Here is a 25687-nt window from a genome sequence, read left to right as displayed (position 1 = left end):
AAATACATACAAGTAAATAATTAAAAAGCAATGTGGAATAAAATCCACTAGAGGGGCATTCTGCCAATTACCTGATCAGCACTCCTTGAAGCTATCAAGGCTATCAAAAACAAGGAAAGAGAAACTATCATAGCCAAGAGAGCCTAAGGAGATGTGATGACTAAATAGAATGTGCCATTTCAGCTGGGATCCTGAAACAAAGAGAGAACATTAGTTAAAAACTAAGAGACTCTGAATAAAGCATGGACTTTAGTGAATAATAATGTAGCAATATTGGTTCACTAATTATAACAAATGTACCATAATAATGTGAAATGTTACCAATAGGGGAAACTGAGTGTGGGGATACATGGGACTCTCTGTATTATCACCTCAATTTTTCTGAAAATCTAAAATTGCTTAAAAAATAAAATCCATTTAAATAACAATATGAAAATACAGCAATTTGATGAAGTCCAAAGGAGTGGCTCCAACAATAAATATTTAAGAAGTATTTATTTTTATAGTGGTGCTAACTTTGATATAAATGTTGCAAGCACTATTTTCTTTTTTTAAAACTTTCAGCATGGATACTGATGGGTCAATGACAGTAGACTGGGATGAATGGAAGTACTACTTTTTACTGCATCCTGCAAAAAATGTCACTGAAATTATTCATTTCTGGAAGCGTTCTACTGTAAGATTACTTTGTATTTTACTTTGTTTTTATTTTGTTCTCAATGTCATAGCTGCTATGATAATATAATCCCTACAATCCTTGCAGCCTTAGGGGCTAAACTTACAATATTTCCCCCCAATAATGTTCTGCTAATTTAACGAGGGGTATTAGTATTACGTGTATAAACATAGCAACCAGTTTCTTTGTTTGCCAAAATCTAGAACTTAACATCATAATCTACCTGTTGAAAGTGCCTACTTTGTGTTAAGAATTAATTTCCATGACATAGTATTTAGAATGTCCTAGAAAAGTGAAAAATAATATATTTTTCTTTTTTCACAGATATGCTGTATCTGATTGGGTCTTCTGTCTTAGAAAACGTAAAGTCAAATATTAGGATTTGAAAATTTTAGAACCAGAAAGGGTCAAATATTTAATAATCTACCTGCTCATGTTATATAAGCACTTGACTTGGAGTTTTAACAAGGAGATCTTGTAATTGAAGACTTTGTTTCCTTTTGCAGATCTCAGGTGTGGGGGTTAAGTTAATTATTTTTTCATGGCTTACTATTCTCATTCACCCTCCTGAGTTTTTGCCTCCTCTCCACAGAGAACATAGGGGAAGCAAAGAGTACAGGCTCTGAACTGCCTGGCCTTGAATTCCACATCTGCCACCCACTTGCTATATCAACCTCTCTGTGCATCATTTTCCTCAGTTATATAGTAGAGATAAAAATGATAAATGTTTTGAGAATTAAATTAGTACATTAGTTAGTATATTTAAAACAGGGCTGAGCACATAAGTGTTCAATACACGTTAGTTGTTATGATAGGCACTTATTCTATCTAATATGTTTCATTTCTGTTCTTGGATATTTATATATTTACATATTCTTAGGACACATGTAGTACTGTTTCACGCATGTGTTTTTGAATTGTATAGCTAGTGTTGTGTTAGAGGCCACATCTGATTTCTTACTTTATGATTTGTCCTTGACGTTATATGCTCATCTAATTTATTGCTTCTAACATACTCATAGAATGAACTTATTTCTTCTTTCTTGTCTATTCACCAAGAAATGGACATTTATTTTTTCTCCAACTTCACCCATAAAAAAATGCTTTCCTTTTATGTACTTTAGAGAATTTCACATAGTTTTGTAAGTCATAGGGAATACATTTTACAACTGCTAAGGTATCCAGTTTCAATTTTGTTTTAATTTCATGAAATATTGCCATATTTTTTTTTCCAGAATGGCTAACTGTAGCAATTCACACTCCTGCCAGAATGTATGAAGGTTCCCATTTCTTTATGTGTTGTTTATTACTTGGTATTATTCAGTTTTATAGTATTTCCTGTTCTGTTGGGCATAAAGTTGAATTTCATTGTTTTAACAGGCATCTCCTTGATTCCTGGTACATCTGAACATCTCTTCATAGGAAGATGATATTCACGTGTTCTTTTCTATGAATTGTCTGTTTATATGCTTTATCTAGTTTTTTATGGATTTTCTATCATGTCCCTAACGTTTCATAAGAGTTACATATTTATCCTAGATAGTAATCTTTGGTGTACTCAGACTTGCACATATTTTTTCTAGTATGCCATTTGTCTGTTGTTTCTTTGTTTTGTCCATGATATTCCTGGTTGAACAGAAATCTTTGATTTTTGGTTGGTAAATCCACCAAATATGTAATGGTTTACAGTTTTGGTATCTTATTTAAGAAGTACTTTCATACCTCTTGATCACAAAGATGTTCTATATCTTCTGTTAATTCTATGGTTTCTGCTTTTACATTTAGGCCTTTAATGCATCTGTTAGTTCACATTTCTATACGATTAAAAGCAGGGCTCTGATTTTATTGTTTTTATATGTAGAGGGAATTTTCTCACACATCAAGCTTCCATAAATACTTGGATATTTTCTTGAACTCTCTTTTCTGTTCCATTGTTTTGTTTTTTATGCCAGTATTGAACTGTCTTTATGACTATGGTTGTGTAGTATAATACTGACCTGGTAAATACTTCCTCTTTGTCTTCCTTCCCTCATTGATTTTTCTTATCTTAAAATAACTATTCATTTTATTTATTTTTTTCTTTTATTTATTTATTTATTTATTATACTTAAATTTCTGGGATATATGTGCAGAATGTGCAGGTTTGTTACATAGGTATACATGTGCCATGGTGGTTTGCTGCACCCATCAACCCATTACCTGGGTTTTAAGCCATGCATGCATTAGGTATTGGCCCTAATGCTCTCCCTCCCTTTCCCCCTCACCCCCTGACAGGCCCTGGTGTGTGATGTTTCCTTCCCTGTGTCCATGTGTTCTCATTGTTCAACTTCCACTTATGAGTGAGAACATGTGGTGATTGGTTTTCTGTTCCTGTGTTAGTTTGCTGAGAATGATGGGTTCCAGCTCCATCTATGTTCCTGCAAAGGACATGAACTCATTACTTTTTATGGCTGCATAGTATTCCATGGTGTATATGTGCCACATTTACTTTATCCAGTGTGTAATTGATGGGCATTTGGGTTGGTTCCAAGTCTTTGCTATTGTGAATAGTGCTGCAATAAACATATGTGTGCGTGGATATATACCCAGTAATGAGATTGATGTGTCAAATGGTATTTCTGGTTCTAGATCCTTGAGGAATCTCCACACTGTCTTCTGCAATGGTTGAACTAATTTACACTCCCACCAACAGTGTAAAAGTTTTCCTGTTTCTCCACATCCTCTCCAGCATGTTGTTTTTTAACTTTTTAATGATCGCCATTCTAACTGGCGTGAGATGCTATCTCATTGTGGTTTTGATTTGCATTTCTCTAAATCAGTGAGGATGAAATTGTTTTCATATAGGCTTGGGGTTTCCACCTTCTGAAGCCACAGCCTGAGCTGTATAATGGCCCATTTCAATCATAGCTGGAGCAGCTGGGACACAGGGTACCAGGTCTCTAGGCTGCACACAGCATGAGGACCCTGGGTCTGGCCCAGGAAGCCACTTTTTCCTTCTGGGCCTCCAGGCCGGTGATGGGAGGGGCTGCCATGAATGTCTCTGCCATGGCCTGCAGACATTTTTCCCATGGTCTTAGGGATTAACATTAGGCTCCTTGCTACTTACGCAAATTTCTGCACCTGGCTTGAATTTCTCCCCAGAAAATGGGTTTTCTTTTCTGTCACATAGTCAGGCTGCAAATTTTTCAAACTTTTATGTGCTGCTTCCCTTATAAAACTGAATGCCTTTAGTAGCACCCAAGTCACCTCTTGAATGCTTTGCTGCTTAGAAATTTCTTTCACCAGATACCCTAAATCATCTTGCTCAAGTTCAAAGTTCCAGAAATCTCTAGAGCAGGGCCAAAATGCCTCGTCTCTTTGCTAATACATAACAAGAGTCATCTTTACTCCAGTTCTCAACAAGTTCTTCATCTCCATCTGAGATCACCTCAGCCTGGACTTTATTGTCCATATCACTGTCAGCATTTTGGGCAAAGCCATTCAGCAAGTCTATAGGAAGTTCCCAGCTTTCCCACATTTTCTTGTCTTCTTCTGAGCACTCCAAACTGTTCCAATCTCTGCCTGTTACCCAGTTCCAAAGTTGCTTCCACATTTTTGGGTATCTTCAGCAATGCCTCACTCTACTGCTACCAATTTACTGTATTAGTGCTTTTTCACACTGCTGATAAAGACATACCCGAGACTGGGAAGAAAAAGAGGTTTAATGGATTTACAGTTCCGCATGGCTGGAGAGGCCTCAGAATCATGGTGGGAGGTGAAAGGCACTTCTTAAATGGCAGTGGCAAGAGAAAATGAGGAAGAAGCAAAAGTGGAAACCCCTGATAAACCCATCCAATCTTGTGAGACTTATTCAATATCACAAGAATAGCATGGGAAAGACTAGCCCCCATGATTCAACTACCTCCCCTTGGGTCCCTCCCAGAACACATGGGAATTCCGGGAGATACAATTCAAGTTGACATTTGGGTAGGGACACTGCCAAACCATATCACTGATAGTGAACATTTTTTCATATGCTTGTTGGCTGCATGTATGTCTTCTGAAAAGTGCCTGTTCATGTCCTTTGTCCACTTTTTAATGAGGTTAAAAGGTTTTTTTCTTGTAAATTTGTTTAAGTTCCTCATAGATGCTGGATATTAGACCTTTGTCAGATGTATAGTTTGCAAATACTTTTCCCATTCTGTAGGTTGTCTGTTTACTCTGTTGATAGTTTCTTTTGCTGTGCCGAAGCTCTTTAGTTTAATTAGATCCCATTTGTCAATGTTTGCTTTTGTTGCAATTCCTTTTGGTGTATTTGTCATGAAATCTTTGCCCATTCCTATGTCCAGAATGGTATTTCTTAGGTTATCTTTGAGGATTTTTGTAGTTTTATGACTTACATTTAAAATCTTTAATTCATCTCAAGTTGATTTTTGTATATGGTATAAAGAAGGGATTTAAATCTTCTGCACATGGCTAGTCAGTTATCCCAGAACCATTTATTGAATAGGGAGTCCTTTCCTCATTGCTTGTTTTTGTCAACTTTTTCAAAGATCAGGATGGTTGTAGGTGTGTATCCTTATTTCTGGGCTCTCTATTCTGTTCCCTTGGTCTATATGTCTGTTTATGTACCAGTGCCTTGCTGTTTGATTACTAGAGACCAGTAGTATAGTTTGAAGTTGGGTAACGTGATGCCTCCATCTTTGTTCTTTTTGCTTAGGATTGTCTTGACTATGTAGGCTCTTTTTTGGTTCCATATGAATTTTAAAATGGTTTTTCTCTAGTTCTGTGAAGAATGTCATTGGTAGTTTGATATTAATAGCTTTGAATCTATAAATTCTTTTGGGCAGTATAGCCATTTTAACAAGATTGATTCTTCCTATCCATGACCATGAATGTTTTTCTATTGTTTGTGTTGTCTCATTTCTTTGAGCAGTGTTTTGTAATTCTAATTGTAGAGATCTTTCACCTCCCTGGTTAGCTATATTCCTAGGTATTTTGTTCTTTTTGTGGCAATTGAGAACGTTATTGTATTACTGATTCCACTCTTGCATTGGATGCTGTTGGTTTATAGGAATGCTAGTGATTTTTGTACATTTATTCTATATCCTAAGACTTTGCCAAAGTTGTTTATTGGCTCAAGGAGCTTTTAGGCTGAGACTTTGGGGTTTTCTATATATAGAATCATGTCATCTGCAAACAGGGATAGTTTGACTTCCCCTCTTCCTATTTGGAAGTCCTTGATTTCTTTCTCTTGTCTCATTGCTCTGGCTAGGATTTCCAATACAATGTTGAATAGGAGTGGTGAGAGAGGGTATCTTTGTCTTGTGTCAGTTTTCAAGGGGTATGGTTCCAGATTTTGCCCAAACAGTATGATGTTGGCTGTAGGTTTGTCGTAGGTGGCTCTTACAATTTTAGCAGGAATAGTACCAGCTTTTCTTTGTATAAGTGCGATAATTTGTATTTTAAAGTATGTTTCTTATATGCCTAGTTTATTGAGAGTTTTTAATATGAAATGATGTTGGATTTTGTCAAATGCCTTTGCTGTATCTATTGAGACAATCGTGTGGTTTTTGTGTTTAGTTCTGTTTATATGATGAATCATATTTATTGATTTGCATATATTGAACCAACCTTGCATCCCCGGGATAAAGCCTACTTGATCATGGTGGATTAACTTTTTGATGTGCTGCTGGATTCAATTTGCAAATATATATATAGTTTTAGAGACAGAATCTCACTCTGTCACCCAGGCTGGAGTGCAGTGGTGTGATCTTGGCTTACTGCAGCCTCGTCCTCCTGGGCTCAAGCAATTTTCCTACCTCAGCCTCCTCAGTACCTTGGAACACAGGTGTGTGTCACTGTACCTGGCTATTTTTTTTTTTTTTTTTGGTGGGGGGGGTCAGTGGGTAGAGATGCGATTTTACCATGTTGTCCAGGTTGGTTTCAAATCCTTGAGCTCAAGTGATCTGCTTACATTGGCCTCCCCAGATGCTGGAATTACAGGCATGAACCACTGTGCCTGGCCATTTGCAAGTATTTTGTTAAGGATTTTTGCATCAATTTTCATCAAGGATATTGGCCTGATGTTTTCTTTTATATTGTGTCTCTGCCAGGTTTTAGTATTGGGAAGATGCTGGCTTCCTAGAATGAGTTCAGGAGGAATCCCTCTTTCTCAATTTTTTGGAAAAGTTTCAGTAAGAATGGTACCAGCTCTTCTTTGTACATCTGGTAGAATTTGACTGTGAATCCTTCTGGTCCTAGGCTTTTTTGGGGGGTTGGAGGTTAGTAAGCTATTTATTACTGCTTTGGTTTCAGTTTCAGAGCTTGTTATTGGCCTGTTCAGGGAATCCATTTCTTCCTGGTTCAGTCCTGAGTATGTGTCTCCGTCCTGGAATTTATCCATCTCTTCTAGGTTTTCTAGTTTGTGTGGATAGAAGTGTTTGTAGTAGTCTCTCGTGGTTGTTTGTATTTCTGTGGAGTCAGTGGTAACATCCCCTTGGTAATTTCTAATTGTGTTTATTTGGATCTTCTCTCTTCTGCTTTATTAGACTGACTAGTGGCCTATTTATTTTATTAATTTTTTGAAAAAACCAACCCCTGAATTTGTCGATCTTTTATATGGCTTTTTGTGTCTCAGGCTCCTTGAGTTCAGCTCTGATTTTGATTGTTTCTTGTCTTCTGCTAACTTTGGAGTTGGTTTGCTCTTGCTTCTCTTATTGCTTCTAGTTGTGATGTTAAGTGGTTAATTTGAGATCTTTGTAACTTTTTGGTGTGGGCATTTAATGCTATAAATTTCCCTCTTTTTTATTGTACTTTATGTTCTAGGGTACATGTGCACAACATGCAGGTTTGTTACATATGTATACATGTGCCATGTTGGTGTGCTGCACCCATTAACGTGTCATTTACATTAGGTATATCTCCTAATGCTATCCCTCCCCCGTCTCCCCACCCCACAACAGGCCCCTGTGTGTGATGTTCCCCTTCCTGTGTCCAAGTGTTCTCATTGTTGAGTTCCCACCTATGAGTGAGAACATGCGGTGTTTGGTTTTCTGTTCTTGCGATGGTTTGCTGAGAATGCTGGTTTCCAGCTTCATCCATGTCCCTACAAAGGACGTGAACTCATCCTTTTTATGGCTGCATAGTATTCCATGGTGTACATGTGCCACATTTTCTTAATCCAGTCTGTCATTGATGGACATTTGGGTTGGTTCCAAGTCTTTGCTGTTGTGAATAGTGCTACAATAAACATACATGTGCATGTGTCTTTATAGCAGCATGATTTATAATCCTTTGGGTATATAACCAGTAATGGGATGGCTGGGTCAAATGGTATTTCTAGTTCTAGATCCTTGAGGAATCGCCACACTGTCTTCCACAATGGTTGAACTAGTTTACAGTCCCACCAACAGTGTAAAAGTGTTCCTATTTCTCCACATCCTCTCCAGCACTTGTTGTTTCCTGACTTTTTAATGATCTCCGTTCTAACTGGTGTGAGATGGTATCTCACTGTGGTTTTGATTTGCATTTCTCTGATGGCGAGTGATGATGAGAATTTTTTCATGTGTCTGTTGGCTGCATAAATGTCTTCTTTTGAGAAGTGTCTGTTCATATCCTTTGCCCACTTTTTGATGGGGTTGTTTGTTTTTTCTTGTAAATTTGTTTGAGTTCTTTGTAGATTCTGGATATCAGCCCTTTGTCAGGTGAGTAGATTGCAAAAATTTTCTCCCGTTCTGTAGGTTGCCTGTTCACTCTGATGGTAGTTTCTTTTGCTGTGCAGAAGCTCTTTAGTTTAATTAGATCCCATTTGTCAATTTTGGCTTCTGTTGCCGGTGCTTTTGGTGTTTTAGACATGAAGTCCTTGCCCATGCCTATGTCCTGAATGGTATTGCCTAGGTTTTCTTCTAGGGTTTTTATGGTTTTAGGTCTAACATTTAAGTCTCTAATCCATCTTGAATTAATTTTCGTATAAGGAGTAAGGAAAGGATCCAGTTTCAGCTTTCTACTTATGGCTAGTCAATTTTCCCAGCACCATTTATTAAATAGGGAATCCTTTCCCCATTTCTTGTATACCACTGTTATTAACACTTCTCCTCTGGCTAAGCCTGGTTTAAATGCTCCCTCTGGAGGGGAATAGTTGCTCACACCTGTAATCCCAGCACTTTGGGAGGCCAAGATGGGAGGATTGCTTGAGCCCAGGAGTTTGAGACCAGTCTGGGCAACATGGTGAAACCCCATCTCTACTAAAATACAAGTATTAGCCAGACATGGTGGCGCATGCCTGTGGTCCTAGCTACTTGGGAGACTGAAGTGGGAGGCTCACCTGAGCCCAGGGAGGTTGAAGTTGCAGTGGGCCGTGATCACACCACTGCACTCCAGCCTGGGCAACAGAGTGAGACTCTGTCTCAAAAACACATGTATGCGCGCACGCGTGCGTGCACACACGCGCGCGCAGACACACACACATACACACATCTTATTCCCTCCATGAGTGGATGTCTGCTGAGTTCAGTCTGCTTTTCCTTTCTGCTTTAACAGGACAGCACTGGGTTTAATGCCTCACAATTGCTGTGCTCCCTCTCCCCCAGTGCCCAGAGACACTCTCCGTATCTTGCCACCACTGTTGGGGGCCTGTAGGAGGGATTTTGCCAGTGATTTTAGGCTGTGTTTTCTATCTCTTCAGTGCCTCTTTCAGTGATACGAAGCTAAAATCAGGTACTATGAGGGCTCATCTGATTTTTGGTTCTTACGAAGGTGTTTTATCTGGGTAGATGATTGTTAAATTGGTGTCGTTGCAGGCGGATGATGGGTAGAGTCTTCTGCCTTCTTGCTCTGCCTCGAGCCTCTATACTGTCTTCTGAAGACACCTTTATTTGCTACTGTTTTTATTGTACCTATTTTCTCTGTATTATAATTGTTTTTTTTCCTTTCCTGTCTCTTTCATTACTCTGTTAATTCCTAGAGAGCAGAAACTAACTTCTGCACTAAACCAGATTGCCTCAACATTGAGAAAAAAATCGATCATCTTGGCAAAAGCAAGTATGATCATTGAAAAGAAACTAAAATGCAAATGTGGTAGGAGTGTAGACTTTTAAAAAGGAAACTGACATTTGAAGAGTCAATGCAAATGATAAAGAAATTTAATCAAATCATATAAGATGCTACTCTTGAATTTTGACTTAGGTTTAAGTGGTTAAAGGAGTTTGAGAGAATTTGAAATAAAAGAGGGAATATTTATTATTTACTCCTTGCCTAGTATGTGGCAGACACTGTGGTGAGTGGCTTGGATGTGATCCCTGTACTCACGGTTTACATTTTTCATAGAACAGATTAACTAAATAGTTTGAGAATTTAAAATTAATAATTGCTCTAATTTAATTGATTTTACATTAAATCTATATGTCAATGCCTTATTAAAAATCATTTGATATAGTACAGGTGCTAAGAAAATTGTTGATCTTAGTAACAGGAAGTGGCATAAAAAAATCTTTGGATTTTTGGTCGTTGTAAAAAGTTATCCTTGGTCCTTGTAGAAAGCTATCCTTATAATTTATCAAGTGTTTACACTTTTCTTTATTGTCTAATTATTCTTCCTATTTATCAGTTAATTGACATAGGAGAGAGTATAGCTATTCCAGATGAATTTACCGAACAAGAAAAGCAGTCTGGAGATTGGTGGAAGCGTTTGGTGTCAGCAGGAATAGCTAGCGCGGTTGCACGGACATTCACAGCACCTTTAGACCGCTTGAAAGTCATGATGCAGGTTTTTTGCTCACCTTACCTACCCTTTAAGAGTTAAAGTAACTTGAAAAGTCTTTGGCAGCTTTCAAAAAAGGTTTTAAAAGTGTTTTGGCACATACTACTTCTCATTAAAATTTTACATTTTCCTGAAAATGTAAATGCTAATTTTCAATATTAAAAGATTTCTTAATTTTCTTAAATAAACTACTGTGTATTCAAATCAGTTTTTATTTTAAACAATAATAGAACCACTCTATTAGAATGTTTTCAAAAAATTAGCTAAATTTATGAAAGAAACGAGAAGCTATCATTAGACTTTGTATTGGTTATCTCTAACCCTGGCACCAACATAATAGCATGGTTCTATTCTACCATTTAATTACTAAGAATATTTCCAAAAGGCAGAAAATAAGTTGTTTACAGTTTATTATTATATTTTGTTTAATTACATTTCCTTCATTGAAAATAGATTGTCAACAGTAGTTATAAAATAGTACATGGCTTAATGTGTTAATTATCATAAATAGAATCCACAACTAAAATTTGATATTTGCTGAATACTTTCTCTGCAAGGGTATAAAAATTAGTAATCCACAACCTAATGAACTTAAATTTCAAATTAAATTTACATAAGTGGGTGTTTTACTATCTTTTGCTTTTTGGTAATGGTGACATTTTGGTAATGGATTATGAACAGTTATATAAAGTGAATTAATTGTGTAATAAGTTTAATGTCACAGGTTTAAGAACTATTTAGTTTATACTCTTGCCTCATTCTGAAAAATGATTTATCTTAATTAAGAATTAAACTTACATAAATATATCATTTATGGAAAATACAGGTTGTTAGAAGGATAACTTTTGCGGGAGAAACACTTCATTCATTAATTCCACATATATTTATTTAGGGTCAATTATGTACTAGCTGCTTTAATAGGCATTAGAGACTATAGGAAAATGTTAGATGTAGTTTTTGTCCTTAGAGAATTTACAAGCTTTCTTGGACAATAGTTAGTTAGATAGGTAATAATAAAATGTGATATAAGTGCTATCTACCCAGACAGATGATGCACATAGTACTGTGGGAGTACCAAGGGGAGTAAATACTATTTCCCCGTATGCCTAATATTTCTTACATAAATATAGGGTGAGATTCTGCTTAATGCATCCCGTGGAGATAAACCTTTAATTCAGTGGGCTAAGTGTAGGGAACATACTTTGAATGGCATTAGACGATAAGACACACAACCCACCATCCTTCTGCATGTTTGATTTCATCTGTGATCTATGTTCTTTTCAGATAGGTGACTCAGTTCAGTCAGTCCTTAGGTAAGAGCAGGAGTTGAAAATTCTGTATTGCAGGTGGAAATATAAAACAGCTTCCTCAATAACTATGCCTGTCAGAAAATTAAATAATGAAATTTAAAGGAGAAAGATACAGACATGATACAGTGCTACACAGAGATAGAGACATGTAGGGAGATGAGAAACATGGAAAGGGGACCAAGAGTAAAAATAAAGACAATGTATTTGTCTTGCGCCCGTCATATGCTAGGCACTAAAAATACAAAGATGAAGAAGCATATTTCTTATACTCCAGGACCTTACAGAGATACAAACAACATATCTACATGATGATGATGATAATATTGAAAACAGTAATTGTCAATTAATTGCACATAATTACCATGTGCAAGATAGAAAATTATATTTATGGCTATTGTAAGGACACAGGGTAGGGGTAATCAGTTATCTGAGGGCATGGAAAAGAGTCAGTGGATTAGGGACGGAGCAAATGGGGGATCTGAAAAGAGTGAAAAAAGAGAAAGGAGTAAGGGAGGTGGATAGAGAAGAGTAGGAAGAGGATGGGAGACAGAAACATAAAAAAGAAAAGGAAAATAGGGGAAAAAAGAGGAGAGAAGATGATAGATACAAGCAAGTTAGAAGTGGGGTGAGGAGAGTACTATAATGAGAAGCAAAGGAAGGAAGGGAAAGCAGGAAAGAGTCACTGCCCTTTTATGCTATTCTGGGTTGGATCTCTTGGCTTTCATTTATCCTTATATTTGACAATGAAATGGGTTCATTAGAACTTGTGCACTCTATTGATAGAGGTATTATTGTGTGAGCTTCACACAACTGAAAAAGAATTCTGTGAAATAGAGGAAGACATATGTGTTGTGGTCAGAGGCAGTTTAATATGGTTCATGAACAGAGACTTTACAGTCAGAGAGCCATGAGTTGGAATTTTTGATACTTTAATCACTTTTTCTGATCCACAGACATGTAGGTGGTTTTTACTCCTCCTTTTTTAAAGCAATTATTCATAATTTTATGAACACCACTATTTATTAATCTTTTTCATATTTAAGATTACTTGTTTTAAAAATTCCTAGTTTAAGTAATAATATGAACATTTTTAAGGCTATACATATTTTACCAAATTTTTTCTAAATTTGTTCTACCCACAGAAGAGAATGTTCATTTTGCCTTGTTCTCCCATGATTTTTCTCTTACTTTATAGGCAGGAGGGCATTTTATTAACATTTTACTTTCTTAAAAATAGCATTTTTTCTTATTATAACACACTAGAAAAATGGGAAAACACAGAAAAGGATAAAGGAAGACATGAAAATGACCTATACTCCTCATGTATGAGGCTGTTAGGGATGCTGTAACAAAGTTCCGTAAACTGACTGGCTTGAATAACAGAAACTTATTGTCTTGGTTCTGGAGGCTAGAAGTCGAAAATCAAGGTGTCGGCAGGGTTGGTTCCTTTAGAGGGGTGTGAGAGAGAATCTGTTCCAGGTCTCTTACCTTGGCTTGCAGAAGGCAGTCTTCTCTATTTCTTCACATTGTTTCCTCTCTGTGTGTGTCATGTCTCTGTGTCCAAATTTCCCTTCATAAGGATGCCAGTCAGAGTAGGGCACACACTAATGATGTCACTTTAACTTGTTAAAGACCCTGTCTCTAGGTCACATTCTGAGGGAATGAGGGTTAGGACTTCAACATACAAATTTTGGGAGACACATGTTAACCCATAACACCTTGCCACCCAGGAATATCCACTGTTGAAAGTTTGATGTTTTTTCATTTATCCTTTTCTCATTGCATATATCAATGCACTCTTTAATAATCTTGTAGTATATTTGTACCATCAACACTTCTTGTTTGTGCTAAAATTCTCTGGTAATTGAGTTATTTCTGTTTTTTTTAAGTTGTCCTTTTTCTTTGATGTGTTAGATTAAAGTATGTATTTTGGCACAAGAAAATATTAATATATCAGTTTTAGATGTCTCTGAGGGAAAATTAAAACTGTTGAAAATCATGAATTTATGCATATATGTATATTTATTTTTATTAGCAATAGCAATACCAACACCATAAAGCCAGTAAAATGAATTGAAAAGTAAATAAATGTGCTATTTATTTATAGGTTCATAGTTTAAAGTCAAGGAAAATGAGATTGATTAGTGGCCTTGAGCAATTGGTAAAAGAAGGAGGAATTTTTTCCCTTTGGCGAGGAAATGGTGTAAATGTTTTAAAAATTGCACCAGAGACGGCACTCAAGGTTGGGGCCTATGAACAGGTAAAACATTTTTGTCTGTGGAATTTTAAACAAAAATTAGATTTTAAATTCAATTTTCAAAAATTCATACTCTCATGAAAGAGAAAACTGGAGTGTGTACAAGCAGTAGTTTTCAATGTAAATATTAATGACTGTGTATTCTCATTTAATTTTTCGTGTTTTCATATCGCTATGGTTTACAAGAGAAGTTCCATAAATTACTCTATATTAAAACTGATGTCTATTAGTAGATCTTTTAATTTCAATGTCAGTGTAGGAAGTCTTCACAAAACATTTCATCATTGATTTTATCTTTGAACAATTTGAAAATTTTACAGAAATTTCAGTTCATTTGTTAATGAATAGAGGATCAACATCTTAATTTAGCCAAGTGATGAAGAGATGAAAAAAATGCATTGAATTTTAAAATTTGTTAATCTCATTTAAATTATTCACTTTGAGATGAGATATGTCTATTTTCAAATATAAGATATTAGTGTCACATAAGAGTCTAAGAGTGCTCTGGGTGCCTCTAAAGTTTTCTATCTTCACTGTAAAATCTTGTAGTAATTCTCCTTTCTTTAAACATTTTTATAGCATATAGCATTAAAGTGCTTATTTTGCAGAGTCTTGTTTATAAGGTCACCAGAACCTCAACATTTTAAGAAAATATTAAAGAATGATCATATCCTTTTCCAACCCAAACAGTTGAAAAGCAAGTAGATGGATGAGTAGGACTCTGGACTTAGTTGTAATGCATGCAAATCTTAAAAACATACATCTCTTACTTAAGTGGGGATTGGCTTACTCATTCAGCAAGTATTTCTTTTATTAACTAATTTTTCTTGAATACTTAGTGTGATCAGCTTCTTTTCTAGGTGATGGAAGGGTCATAGCAAATAAAACAAGAAACCAATCAACCAAACAAACAAACAACAAAAACCCGACTTCCTTTGTCAGAATTGTATTAGAATATAGGTAGGAGGAGACAATAACTAAAGAAGTGAAATATACGGTATGCCAGATGGTGACAATGGCTATGGGGAAAACAGAGGACAGAAATTGGAAATAGAAATTGATAACTCTTTCAAGGATTTTTGCTGTGAAGAGAAGGGAAATGCAATGGTAACTGGAGGAGGTATGGGATTAAGAGAATGTTTTTCTAGAAATTGAAGAGGCAACGTTTGTATGCTTAGGAGAATAATCCATGGGAGGGGGTACAAGTGATAATACAGGAAAGGAGAGGAGTGTTGGGAGGGGATTGTCCTTAATCTTTGAGTGGGTGAGAGGAGATGGGAGCTAATGGTCATGGACAGGTTTGGCCTTGGTGAAGCATTTTATCCATAGTTACAGAAGTGCTACTATGTGGACACAGTCATAGCAGGTTTGTGGAAGCATTTTTCCTAGTGCTTCAGTTTCTTCCATGAAATGGGAAGCAAGGACATGTTGGATGTTTGAAGAAACAGAGGGTAGGAAATAGACTTCTAGGAGAGTGGAAGAGCAAATGGATTGAGGAAACATAGTAAGATTTCTGGCAGCAAAGGTGCAGTTGAAGTCAGTAGTCATGAATTTAAAGTGATATCAGGCAGCATGTAGATCTCTAAAATCTTGTTCTCAATAGGTTTTGAACTCTGGCAGTTTCATATATCTAAATATTTATTGTGTGCCTACCATGTGCTAGCTAGGTCCCATGTCTGGGAATACATGAAAGAACAAGATAGATACTGCCTTTGGCCTTCTAGATCTTACATTCTATCAAAACTAGACGTTAAAATTTAAGAAGTGTTTATTTAAATGCAAATATCAATTTAGGCCAGGCACAGTGGCTCACATCTATAGTCCCAGCACTTTGGGAGGCTGAGATGAGAGGATCACTTGGGCCCAGGAATTCAAGACCAGCCTAGGCAACATAGTGAGATCCTGTCTCTACAAAAAATAAAAATAAAATTGGCCAGATGTGGAGGCACACTCCTGTATTCCCAGCTACTTGGGAGGCTGAGGTGGGAGGATTGCTTGGGACTAGGAGTTTGAGGCTGCAGTGAGATGTGATTGTGCAGCTGCAATTCATCCTGGGTGACAGAGTGAGACCCTGTTTCTTTAAAAAACAAAAAAGAAAACTATGTTGCAAAGTATAAAAGAAGCATACCAGTGTGTATATTCGTGATTATTACTAGGAATATGTGTGTTGTTATTTGTGAGGTAAGGCAGAGATGGAAAAAAATGGCCTGGACCGTAAATCATCAGTATGTCATCCTCACTATTTATGGTGATACACAGGTGGCATAAAGGACACTCCAGATAAATGTACTGTTTATTCCTAACAGGACTTTGGTTTCAAATTTCTTTTTTTTTTTTTTTTTTTTTGAGGCGGAGTCTCGCTCTGTCACCCAGACTGGAGTGCAGTGGCGCAATCTCGGCTCACTGCAAGCTCCGCCTCCCGGGTTCACGCCATTCTCCTGCCTCAGCCTCCCGAGTAGCTGGGACTACAGGCGCCCGCCACCTCGCCCGGCTAGTTTTTTGTATTTTTAGTAGAGACGGGGTTTCACCATGTTAGCCAGGATGGTCTCGATCTCCTGACCTCGTGATCCGCCCGTCTCGGCCTCCCAAAGTGCTGGGATTACAGGCTTGAGCCACCGCGCCCGGCCTCAAATTTCTTTCTTGTCTTCAACCCTGATGAACTGGAGTGGATCAAAATCTGCAACAAAGGACATCCTTTTCTCTATTTAGTGCCAGGCTTGACGAGAGGCAAACTGAAGGAGTCCATTTCATACTTCTGCTCCCTTAGGACCCATCCTGATTCCTGATAGCTTTCCAAGGGCACGCCACCTTATGGGGGAAAAAGAGAATGAAAGGAATGCCACAGAAGATGCAAAAACTAGAAGTTGCTGCTGCCCCATTTTATTTATTAATATAATCTCATTTGTTTCCTCACTGTCTAGAAGCCCTACCTTCTCTGGTTAACCCACTTTTCACTTCCCTAGATTTTTCCTGAGGACTCAGTTTTTTTCCTTAACCCATAGCAGAGCACCTTATCATGGGAGGAGTGTTGCATGGGGTGAGGTAAAATAAGTTGTAATATAGGTTGTATTTTACTTCTTGGACCCTATATAAAGTTCTTATCCCAGCATTATCCATACTTAACACGTCCAGTACTGCTGCTTGACAAGTATTGCTTTTCAAGTAAAAGAATTTTTTTTGTTATTCCTTAACAAGTTGTGCTTTTCCTATCTCCTTGATTTTGCTCACACTTTCTTTCTAATTGAGTTACCCTTTTTCTCCTTCTAACATATCTAAATTATTTCAAGAACTGAAGTCTTTCCCTTCCTGAGACGTAACCTATTTCGGTGTCTGCTCTTTCTGCCCTAGTATATTTATTGCTTGTACCACTTATGTAAACTAGAATTAGGTTTAGATGCATGTGACAGAAAACTCCAAACAATAGTGACTTAAATAAGACAGAAATTTCTTTCTTTCTCACAAAGTCTGAGGATAGGGAATTTAGGACTGGTATGGAAGTGCTTTGAAGGCGAAAAGAAACTCACTTGCATCCAGCTCACTGTTTACCATCTGTAGGGTATGATCCTTGTCTCCATGAGTCTGAGCTGGAACTCCGGAAATGACATATAAGTTTTATGCAACAACTAGGGGAAGAAGCAAAGAAGGGCATGTCCTCTCTAGAAAAATAGTATGCTTCTTTAGAATAGGGACCATAGCATCATTCCCAGAATAGTGCCAGCACATCACTGAGTATTACTAAGAGCCTAGTGTCCTCATTTTATAGATGTAAAAATTGAGGCAAGAGAAGATAAATTACTTGAAGTGACACATTTAGTTGGCAATACAGTCAGAGTCAGAATCCTGTCCTTGGTCCCAGTTCTCCTACTTTGGGACAATGTTTCTAATACTATGTTAGAGTACAGGTCCTCAATCAGACTGGTAGGACATATCAGTGTGGCTTTAAGTGGTTAACTGAGATTTGTTGTAAATTATGATTAATAGTAGTTGAATACCAAAGTTTATGAGTGATTTACTCAAAAGGGAGATTTTATAGGGTAATGCTTAAGGTCTGGCACTGGAACCAGGCTTTCTAAGTTCAAATCCTAGCTCTACCACTTGCTAGCTATGCAAAATACAGCAAACTTCTTAACCTCTGTGTGCTTCAGTTTTCTTACATGTTTCTTAACTTAAAATAGAAGAAATAATGATTAGGGTTGTTGTGGGAATTAAGTGAATTAACATGTATATAAAGTGCCTAGAACAATATCTGACACAAGCATTTATACGCATTTTCTATTTTTTTTTTTTTGTAATAGACAAGGCTATATCTTTAACATAATGGGCACTTTTACTTACTTGCAGCTAGGAGAGAACAGAAGGCTTTATAGTGGCATGTGTGGAATTGTACATAAAACATAACCCATGAAAATGTGTGGCAAATGTGAATGTCAACTGTCATGTGTTCAGCTGGAAAAATGTCTAAAAAAATTAACAGATATTTTAGACTGTCAGGGTCTGCAAAACCACCCCCAGGTTCAGTGATTTGCTAGGAGTACTCACAGGACTCAGTGTATAGTCACACGTGTGGCTATAATTCATTACAGTGAAAGGATACAAAGCAAAATTGCCAAAGAGAAAAGGTGCATAGGGTGAAGACCGGAGGAAACCAGATGTAAGCTTTCAAGTGTCCCGTAGAGTCACATTCCACATGCTTAAATCCTCCAGCAATGAGTTATAATAACACATGAAATGTCTATCCCATCAGAGACTTAGTGCCCAAGGTTCCACTGGGGTTAGTCACATAAGTACCCTCTGCATGGCATGTTCCAATATTTCAGATTCCCACAAGGAAAGCAGATATTCAGCTCAAATAATACTGCTTGCATAAAAAGTTTAGGCACAGCGAGCCATTCTTATCAGGGAATGATGGGAACCCTTCCCAAATCCAAGTTACCAAACACCAGCCAAGGGCCAACTTTGCAGGCAGTCTTTTCTAAAGATAGCAGTTTTAGTCCTGCTATATTAACTCTTTGCTTCACACAAACCATTTTAGAAATGTCACCACGAAGGGTAAAAAATTTTCTGGTAAACTTTTAGCTTAAAAAAAAATACTACCTAATTCTTTGGCATCAAGGGATGCTATTATTTCTTTCTTTTATTTATTTATTTTTATTATTATTTCTTATATCTTTTTTTTGCCTGTTCTTTCCCCCTACAGCTTTATTGAGGTATAACTGACAATTAAAAAGTTGTATATTTAAGGTATACAACTTGATGATTTGATATACCTGTACATTGTGAGGTAATAATCAAAATCATATACCTGTACATTGTGAGGTAATAATCAAAATCAAGCCAATTAACATACCCATCGTTTCACATCGTTACCAGCTTCTTTTTGGAAATGTGTGATGAGAACCTTTAAGATCTATTCTCTTAGCAAATTTCAAGTGTACAATACATTGTTGTTAACCATATTCACAGTGTTGCACATTAAATCTCCAGAATTGATTCACTTTGAATAACTGAAACTTTGTACCCTTTGACCAACATCTCCCCATTTCTGCCTCCTCCCAGGCCCTTGCAATCACCATTCTACCTTCTGCTTCTGTGAGTTTGACTATTTTCGATTCCACATATAAGTAAGATTGTGTAGTATTTGTCTTTCTGCATGTGGTTCATTTCACTTAGCGTAATGTCCTCCAGGTTCATCCCTGTTGTAAGTGGCAGGATTTATTTCTTTTTAAAGACTAAATAATATTCCATCGTATGGATTGTATGTATTCTGTTGTAATATTCCATTATATACCACATTTTCTTTAACCATTTATTCATCAGTGGACATTTAGGTTACCTCCATACCTTGGCTATTGTGAATAATGCTGTGAAATGAACATCAGAGTGCAATTATTCCTTTGAGATACTGATTTCATTTCCTTTGGATATATACCCAGAAGTGTGATTGCTGGATCATCAGGTTTTTTATTTTTTGAGGAATAATTTTTTGAGGAACCTATATATTGTTCTCTATATGGATATAGCAATTTATATCCCATCATGAGTGTATAAGAATTCTTTTTTAAATTCACATTCATAACACTTATTATCTCTTGTCTTTCTGATAGTAGTCCTCCTAAAAGGTGTGAGGTGATTTCTCTTTGTGGTTTTGGCTTGCATTTCCCTGTTTATTAGTGATGTTGAGCAGCTTTTCATATACTTGCTGGCCATTTGTATGTCTTCTTTGAGGAAATGTCTACTCAAGTTCTTTGTTCATTTTACAATCAGTTTCTTTTGCTATTGAGTTGCATGAGTTCCTTATCTGTTTTGCATACTAAACTCTTATCAGAAATATTATTTGCAAATATTTTCTCCCATTCTGTAGGTTGCCTTTTCACTCTGCCAGTTATTTCCTTTTCTATGCAGAAGATATTTAGTTGGATGTAATTGCTCTTGTTTATTTTTGCTTTTGCTACCTGTGCTTTGGTATCATATTTGAAAAATCATCACCCAGATGAATGTTAAGAAGCTTCTCCCCTACGTTTCCTTCTAGTAGTTGTACTGCTTTAGGCCTGATGTTTAAGTTTTTAATCCATTTTTAGTTGGTTTTTGTATATGGTGTGACATAAGGGTCTCCTTCTTCTACATGTGAATATCCAGTTTTTCCAACACTATTTATTGAAGAGACTATCTTTTCCCTATTGAGTGTTCTTGGCATCTTATCAAAGGTCAGTTGACTGTAGATAAATGGGTTTGTTTCTAGGCTTTCTCTTCTGTTCCATTGATCTAGCTGTCTGTCTTTATTACCATCCTCCTTTTGTTATTATGGCTTTATAATTAATATGTTTTGAAATTGGAAAGTGGTTATGCTCCCAGCTTTGTTCCTCTTGCTCAAGACTGATTTGTCTATTCAGGGTCTTTTGTGGTTTCATATGAATTTTAGGATTTTTTAAAAATTTCCATAGAAGGAATAACACTGAATTTTTTGGGGGATTGCATTGAATTTGTACATAGCTTTGGGTAGTATGGACATTTGAACAATGTTAATTCTTTCAATGCATGGACGTGGATGTCTTTCTATTTATCTGTGTCTTTAATTTCCTTCATCAATGTTTTATAATTTTCAGTGTACAAATCTTTAACCTCTTTGGTTAAGTTTATTCCTACATATTTTAATCTTTTGTGCTATTGTGAATGGCAAAATGATTAAAGATTATTATTTTCTTAATTTCCTTTCCATATAGTTCATTGTTTGTGTACAGAAACACTAATGAATTTTGTATGGTGATTTTTCTATCCTGAAAATTTACTGAATTTGTTTATTATAACATTTTTGGGGAGATGAGTCTTTAGAATTTTCCATATGTATGACCATGTCATCAAAAACAGAGATAATTTTACTTCTTTCTTTAGTTATGTCTTTACTTTTTCTTGCCTAATTGCTTCAACTAGGATTTCAGTACTATGTCAAAGTAGCAAGAGTGGGCATCCTTGCCTTATACTGGATGTTAGAGGGAAAGCTTTCAATTTTTTCCCATTTATTACGACGTTAACTGTGGACTTTTAATATATGGACTTTATTGTGTTGAGGTAAGTTCCATCTATGCCTATTTTGCTGAGCATTTTAATTATAAATTAATGTTAAATAATGCTGTTTCTGCATCTATTGAGATGATTATGTGTTTTTTTTTTTCCTTTCATTTTGTTATTGTGTTGTATCACTTTGATTGATTTGAGAATAGTGAACCATCTTTGCATCCCAGGGATAAATCCCACTTGGTCATCGTGTGTGATCCTTTTAATGTGCTATTGAATTCAGTTTGCTAGTACTTTATGAAGGATTTTTATATCTGTGTTCATTAGGGATATTGGCCTGTAGTTTTCTTTTTTGTGTGTTATCTTTGTTTGGTTTGGAATCAGCCTGATGCTGTCCTCATGAAATAAATTTGGGAGTGTTCCCTGTTCTTCCACTATTTGGAAGTGTTTGAGAAGGATTGGTATTAATTCTTTGAATGTTTGGTAGAAGCTGTCCATGAAGTCATCTGGCCCTTGGCTTTTCTTTGTTGCGAAGTTTTTGATTACTGATTCAATCTCCTTTTTTTAATTGGTATGTTCAGGCTTTCTATTTTTTCTTCTTTCAGTTTTGGTAGATTGTATTCTCCTAGGAATATATCAGTTTCTCTCAAGTTATTCAATCTGTTGGCATATAATTCTTATAATCCTTATCAGTCTCTTATAATCCTTATTTTTGTAACATAATGCTCCTTTTTATTTCTATTTGTATTTTATTTTTATTTTTATTATTATTTTTTGAGATGGAGTCTCGCTCTGTCTGCCAGACTGGAGTGCAAATGGCACCATTTCGGCTCACCGCTATCTCTGCCCCCTGAGTTCAAGTGATTCTCCTCCCTCAGCCTCCCGAGTAGCTGGGACTACAGGCTGGTGCTACCACGTCCAGCTAATTTTTTTTGTATTTTTAGTAGAGACAGGGTTTCACTGTGTTTGCCTCAGGTCTCGATCTCCTGAGCTCGTGATCCACCCGCCTTGGCCTCCCAAAGTGCTAGGATTACAGGCGTGAGCCACCGCGCCCAGCCACTATTTTATTTTTTTTGAGATGGAGTCTCGCTCTGTCTCCCAGGCTGGAGTGTGATGCACGGTGTTGGCTCACTGCAACCTCCACCTCCCGAGTTCAAGCAAATCTCCTGCCTCAGCCTTCTGAGTAGCTGGGATTACAGGTGCCTGCCCCGAGCCACCGCGCCCAGCCACTATTTTATTTTTTTTGAGATGGAGTCTCGCTCTGTCTCCCAGGCTGGAGTGTGATGCACGGTGTTGGCTCACTGCAACCTCCACCTCCCGAGTTCAAGCAAATCTCCTGCCTCAGCCTTCTGAGTAGCTGGGATTACAGGTGCCTGCCCCCATGCCTGGCTAATTTTTTGTGTTTTTAATAGAGATGGGGTTTCACCATGTTGGCCAGACTGGTCTGGAACTCCTGACCTCAGGTGATCCGCCCACCTTGGCCTCCCAAAGTGCTAGGATTACAGGCGTGAGCCACCAAGCCTGACCTATTTATAATTTTGGTTATTTAAGCCTTCTCTCTTTTTTTTCCTTAGTCTAGCTATGGTTTTGTCAGTTTTGTTTATCTTCAAAAACAAACAAAAAAACCAACAACTACAACAACAGCAACGCAGCTCACTGCAAGCTCCGCCTCCCGGGTTTACGCCATTCTCCTGCCTCAGCCTCCCGAGTAGCTGGGACTACAGGCGCCCGCCACCTCGCCCAGCTAGTTTTTTTTTTGTATTTTTAGTAGAGACGGGGTTTCACTGTAATCTCTCTGAGTTCCTTCTTTATGTTAATTTTGGGATTAGTTTGTTTTTCTTTTGCTAGTTTCTTCATATTAGGTTGCTTACTTGAGATATATATATATATATTTTTTTAATCCAGGCATGTAAGGCTATAAAATTCCCTCTTAGTACTACTTTTGCTGCATCCTGTAAGGTTTGATATCTTGTAGTTTGTTTGTTTGTTTCAAGATATGCTTAAAATTCCCTTTTGGTTTCCTTTTAGAAACTGGGGTTTGGCCAGGTGCGGTGGCTCTTGCCTATAATCCCAGCAGTTTGGGAGGCTGAGGCAGGCAGATCACCTGAGGTCAGGAGTTCGAGATCAGCCTACCCAACATGGCAAAACCCTGTCTCTACTAATAATACAAAAAATTAGCCGGGCGTGATGGTGGGCGCCTATAATCCCAGCTACTTGGGAGGCTGAGGCAGGAGAATTGCTTGAACCCTGGAGGTGGAGGTTGCAGTGAACCAAGATCGTGCCACTGCATTCCAGCCTGGGTGACAAGAGTGAAACTCCATCTCAAAAAAAAAAAAAAGAAAAAAAAAGAAATTGGAGTTTAAATTGGTTTTGAAACAACGTATTAGTTGTTCAAGAGTATGTTGATTAATATGCATTTATTTTTGTGAATTTTTTCATTTTCTTGTTGCTTATTATTTTCCAGTTTTGTTCCATTGTGGTCATAAAAGATACCTGGAATGACTTTAGTTTTCTTAAATATGTTAAGACTTGTTTTGTGACCTAACACGTGGTCTGTACTGGAGAATGTTTCATGTATGCTTGAGAAGAATGAGTATTCTGCTGCTGCTGTTGGGTGGTAAGTTCTATATATGGTTGTTAGTCCATTTGGTTTATTTGTTGGTTAAGTCACCTGTTTCTTTATTGATATTCTGTCTGGGGGTTCTATCCTTGACTGAAAGTGGGGTATTAAATTCCCAACTATTATTGTGTTGCTATCTTTTCCTTCGGTTTTGTCAATATTTACCTTATATATTTAGGAACTCTGATGTTGGGTGCACATATATTTATATTTGTTATATCTTCCTGTTCAATCACTCCTTTTATCATTATATAATGTCATTATTTGTCTCTGGAGATGTCTGTTTTGTCTAAGTATAGCCGTGCATGCTTTCTTTTGGTTACTATTTGCATGAACTGTCTTTTTCTATACCTTCACTTTCACCCCATATGTGTCTTTAAATATAAAGTGAGGTCAGACATGGTGGCTCACACCTGTAATCTCAGTGCTTTTGGAGACTGAGGCAGGAGGGTCACTTGAGGCTAAGAGTTCAAGACCATCCTGGATAACATAGTGAGACCCCCATCTCTACAAAAAGAAAAAAAAAAATAGCCCTTCCTATAGTCCTAGCTACTGAGGAGGCTGAGGCAAGAGGATCACTTGAGCCCAGGAGTTCGAGGCTGCAGTGAGCTATGATCATACCATTGCACTCCAGCCTGTATGACAGAGGAAGATGACCTTATCTCAAAAAGGAAAAAAAAAAACCCAACATATGTATATATATAAAGTGAGTCTCTTGTATGCATTCAGCCACTGTATGTTTCTTGATTGGTGAGTTTAATGCATTTCCCTTTAAAGTGATTTTTAATAGGTAAACACTTACTATTGCCATCTTGTTAACTGTTTTCTGTCTGTTTTGCAGTTGTTTTCTTCTTCTCTTCCTGTCTTTCTTGGTTATTTTATGATTTTTTTGCAATGATTTGCTTTGATTCTTTTCACTTTATCTTTTGTGTATCAGAGTTTTTCTTTTGTGGTTACTTTGAGACTTGCATAAAATATTTGTAATTGTAATAATCTATTTTAAGTTGATACAACTTAACTTCAGTCATATACAAAACTCTACACTTTATTTCCCTCTCTCATTTTGTGTAATAATCAGAGTTTGATAGTTTTTATATTGTACATTCATTAACAACTTTTTTAATTTTTAAAAAGTTTTAATTTTTATTTTTGAACATTTACCTTCAGGGGCACATGTGCAGGTTTGTTAAATAGGTAAATGTGTGTCATGGGGGCTTGTTGTGCAGATTATTTCATCACCCAGGTATTAATCCTAGTGTCCATTAGTTATTTTTTCTGATTGTCTCCCTCTTCCTACCTTCTACCTTCTAATAGGCCCCAGTGTGTGTGGTTCCCCTCTATGTTTCCATGTGTTCTCATCATTTAGCTCCAACTTATAAGTGAGAACATGTAGTATTTGGTTTTCTGTTCCTGCATTAGTTTCCTAAGGATAATGTCCTCTACCTCCATCCATGTTCCTGCAAAGGACATGATCTCATTATTTTTTATGGCTACACAGTATTCCATGGTGTTTATGTATATATATACCATTATAAAGAAATGTATACCATTTTCTTTATCCAGTCTATCATTG

The 25687-nt window shown here is 36.9% G+C and overlaps 1 protein-coding gene across 1 annotated transcript in view; it reads left to right on the top strand.

Moving 5' to 3' along the window:
* The window catches only part of LOC117075235 (calcium-binding mitochondrial carrier protein SCaMC-1-like), a 57466-nt gene that overhangs the window by 19003 nt on the left and 12776 nt on the right, over window positions 1-25687 (top strand). Inside the window, exons 4-6 of the mRNA XM_033197386.1 lie at window positions 565-676; window positions 10263-10421; window positions 13833-13985. Of these exons, the coding sequence (XP_033053277.1) occupies window positions 565-676; window positions 10263-10421; window positions 13833-13985 (424 nt within the window). The remainder of the gene's footprint in view (window positions 1-564; window positions 677-10262; window positions 10422-13832; window positions 13986-25687) is intronic.

This window comes from Trachypithecus francoisi, unplaced genomic scaffold, assembly GCF_009764315.1.
Source record: "Trachypithecus francoisi isolate TF-2019V2 unplaced genomic scaffold, Tfra_2.0 Lachesis_group5, whole genome shotgun sequence".
Taxonomy (NCBI): Eukaryota; Metazoa; Chordata; class Mammalia; order Primates; family Cercopithecidae; genus Trachypithecus; species Trachypithecus francoisi.
This window is presented reverse-complemented; position numbering and strand designations above follow the sequence as displayed.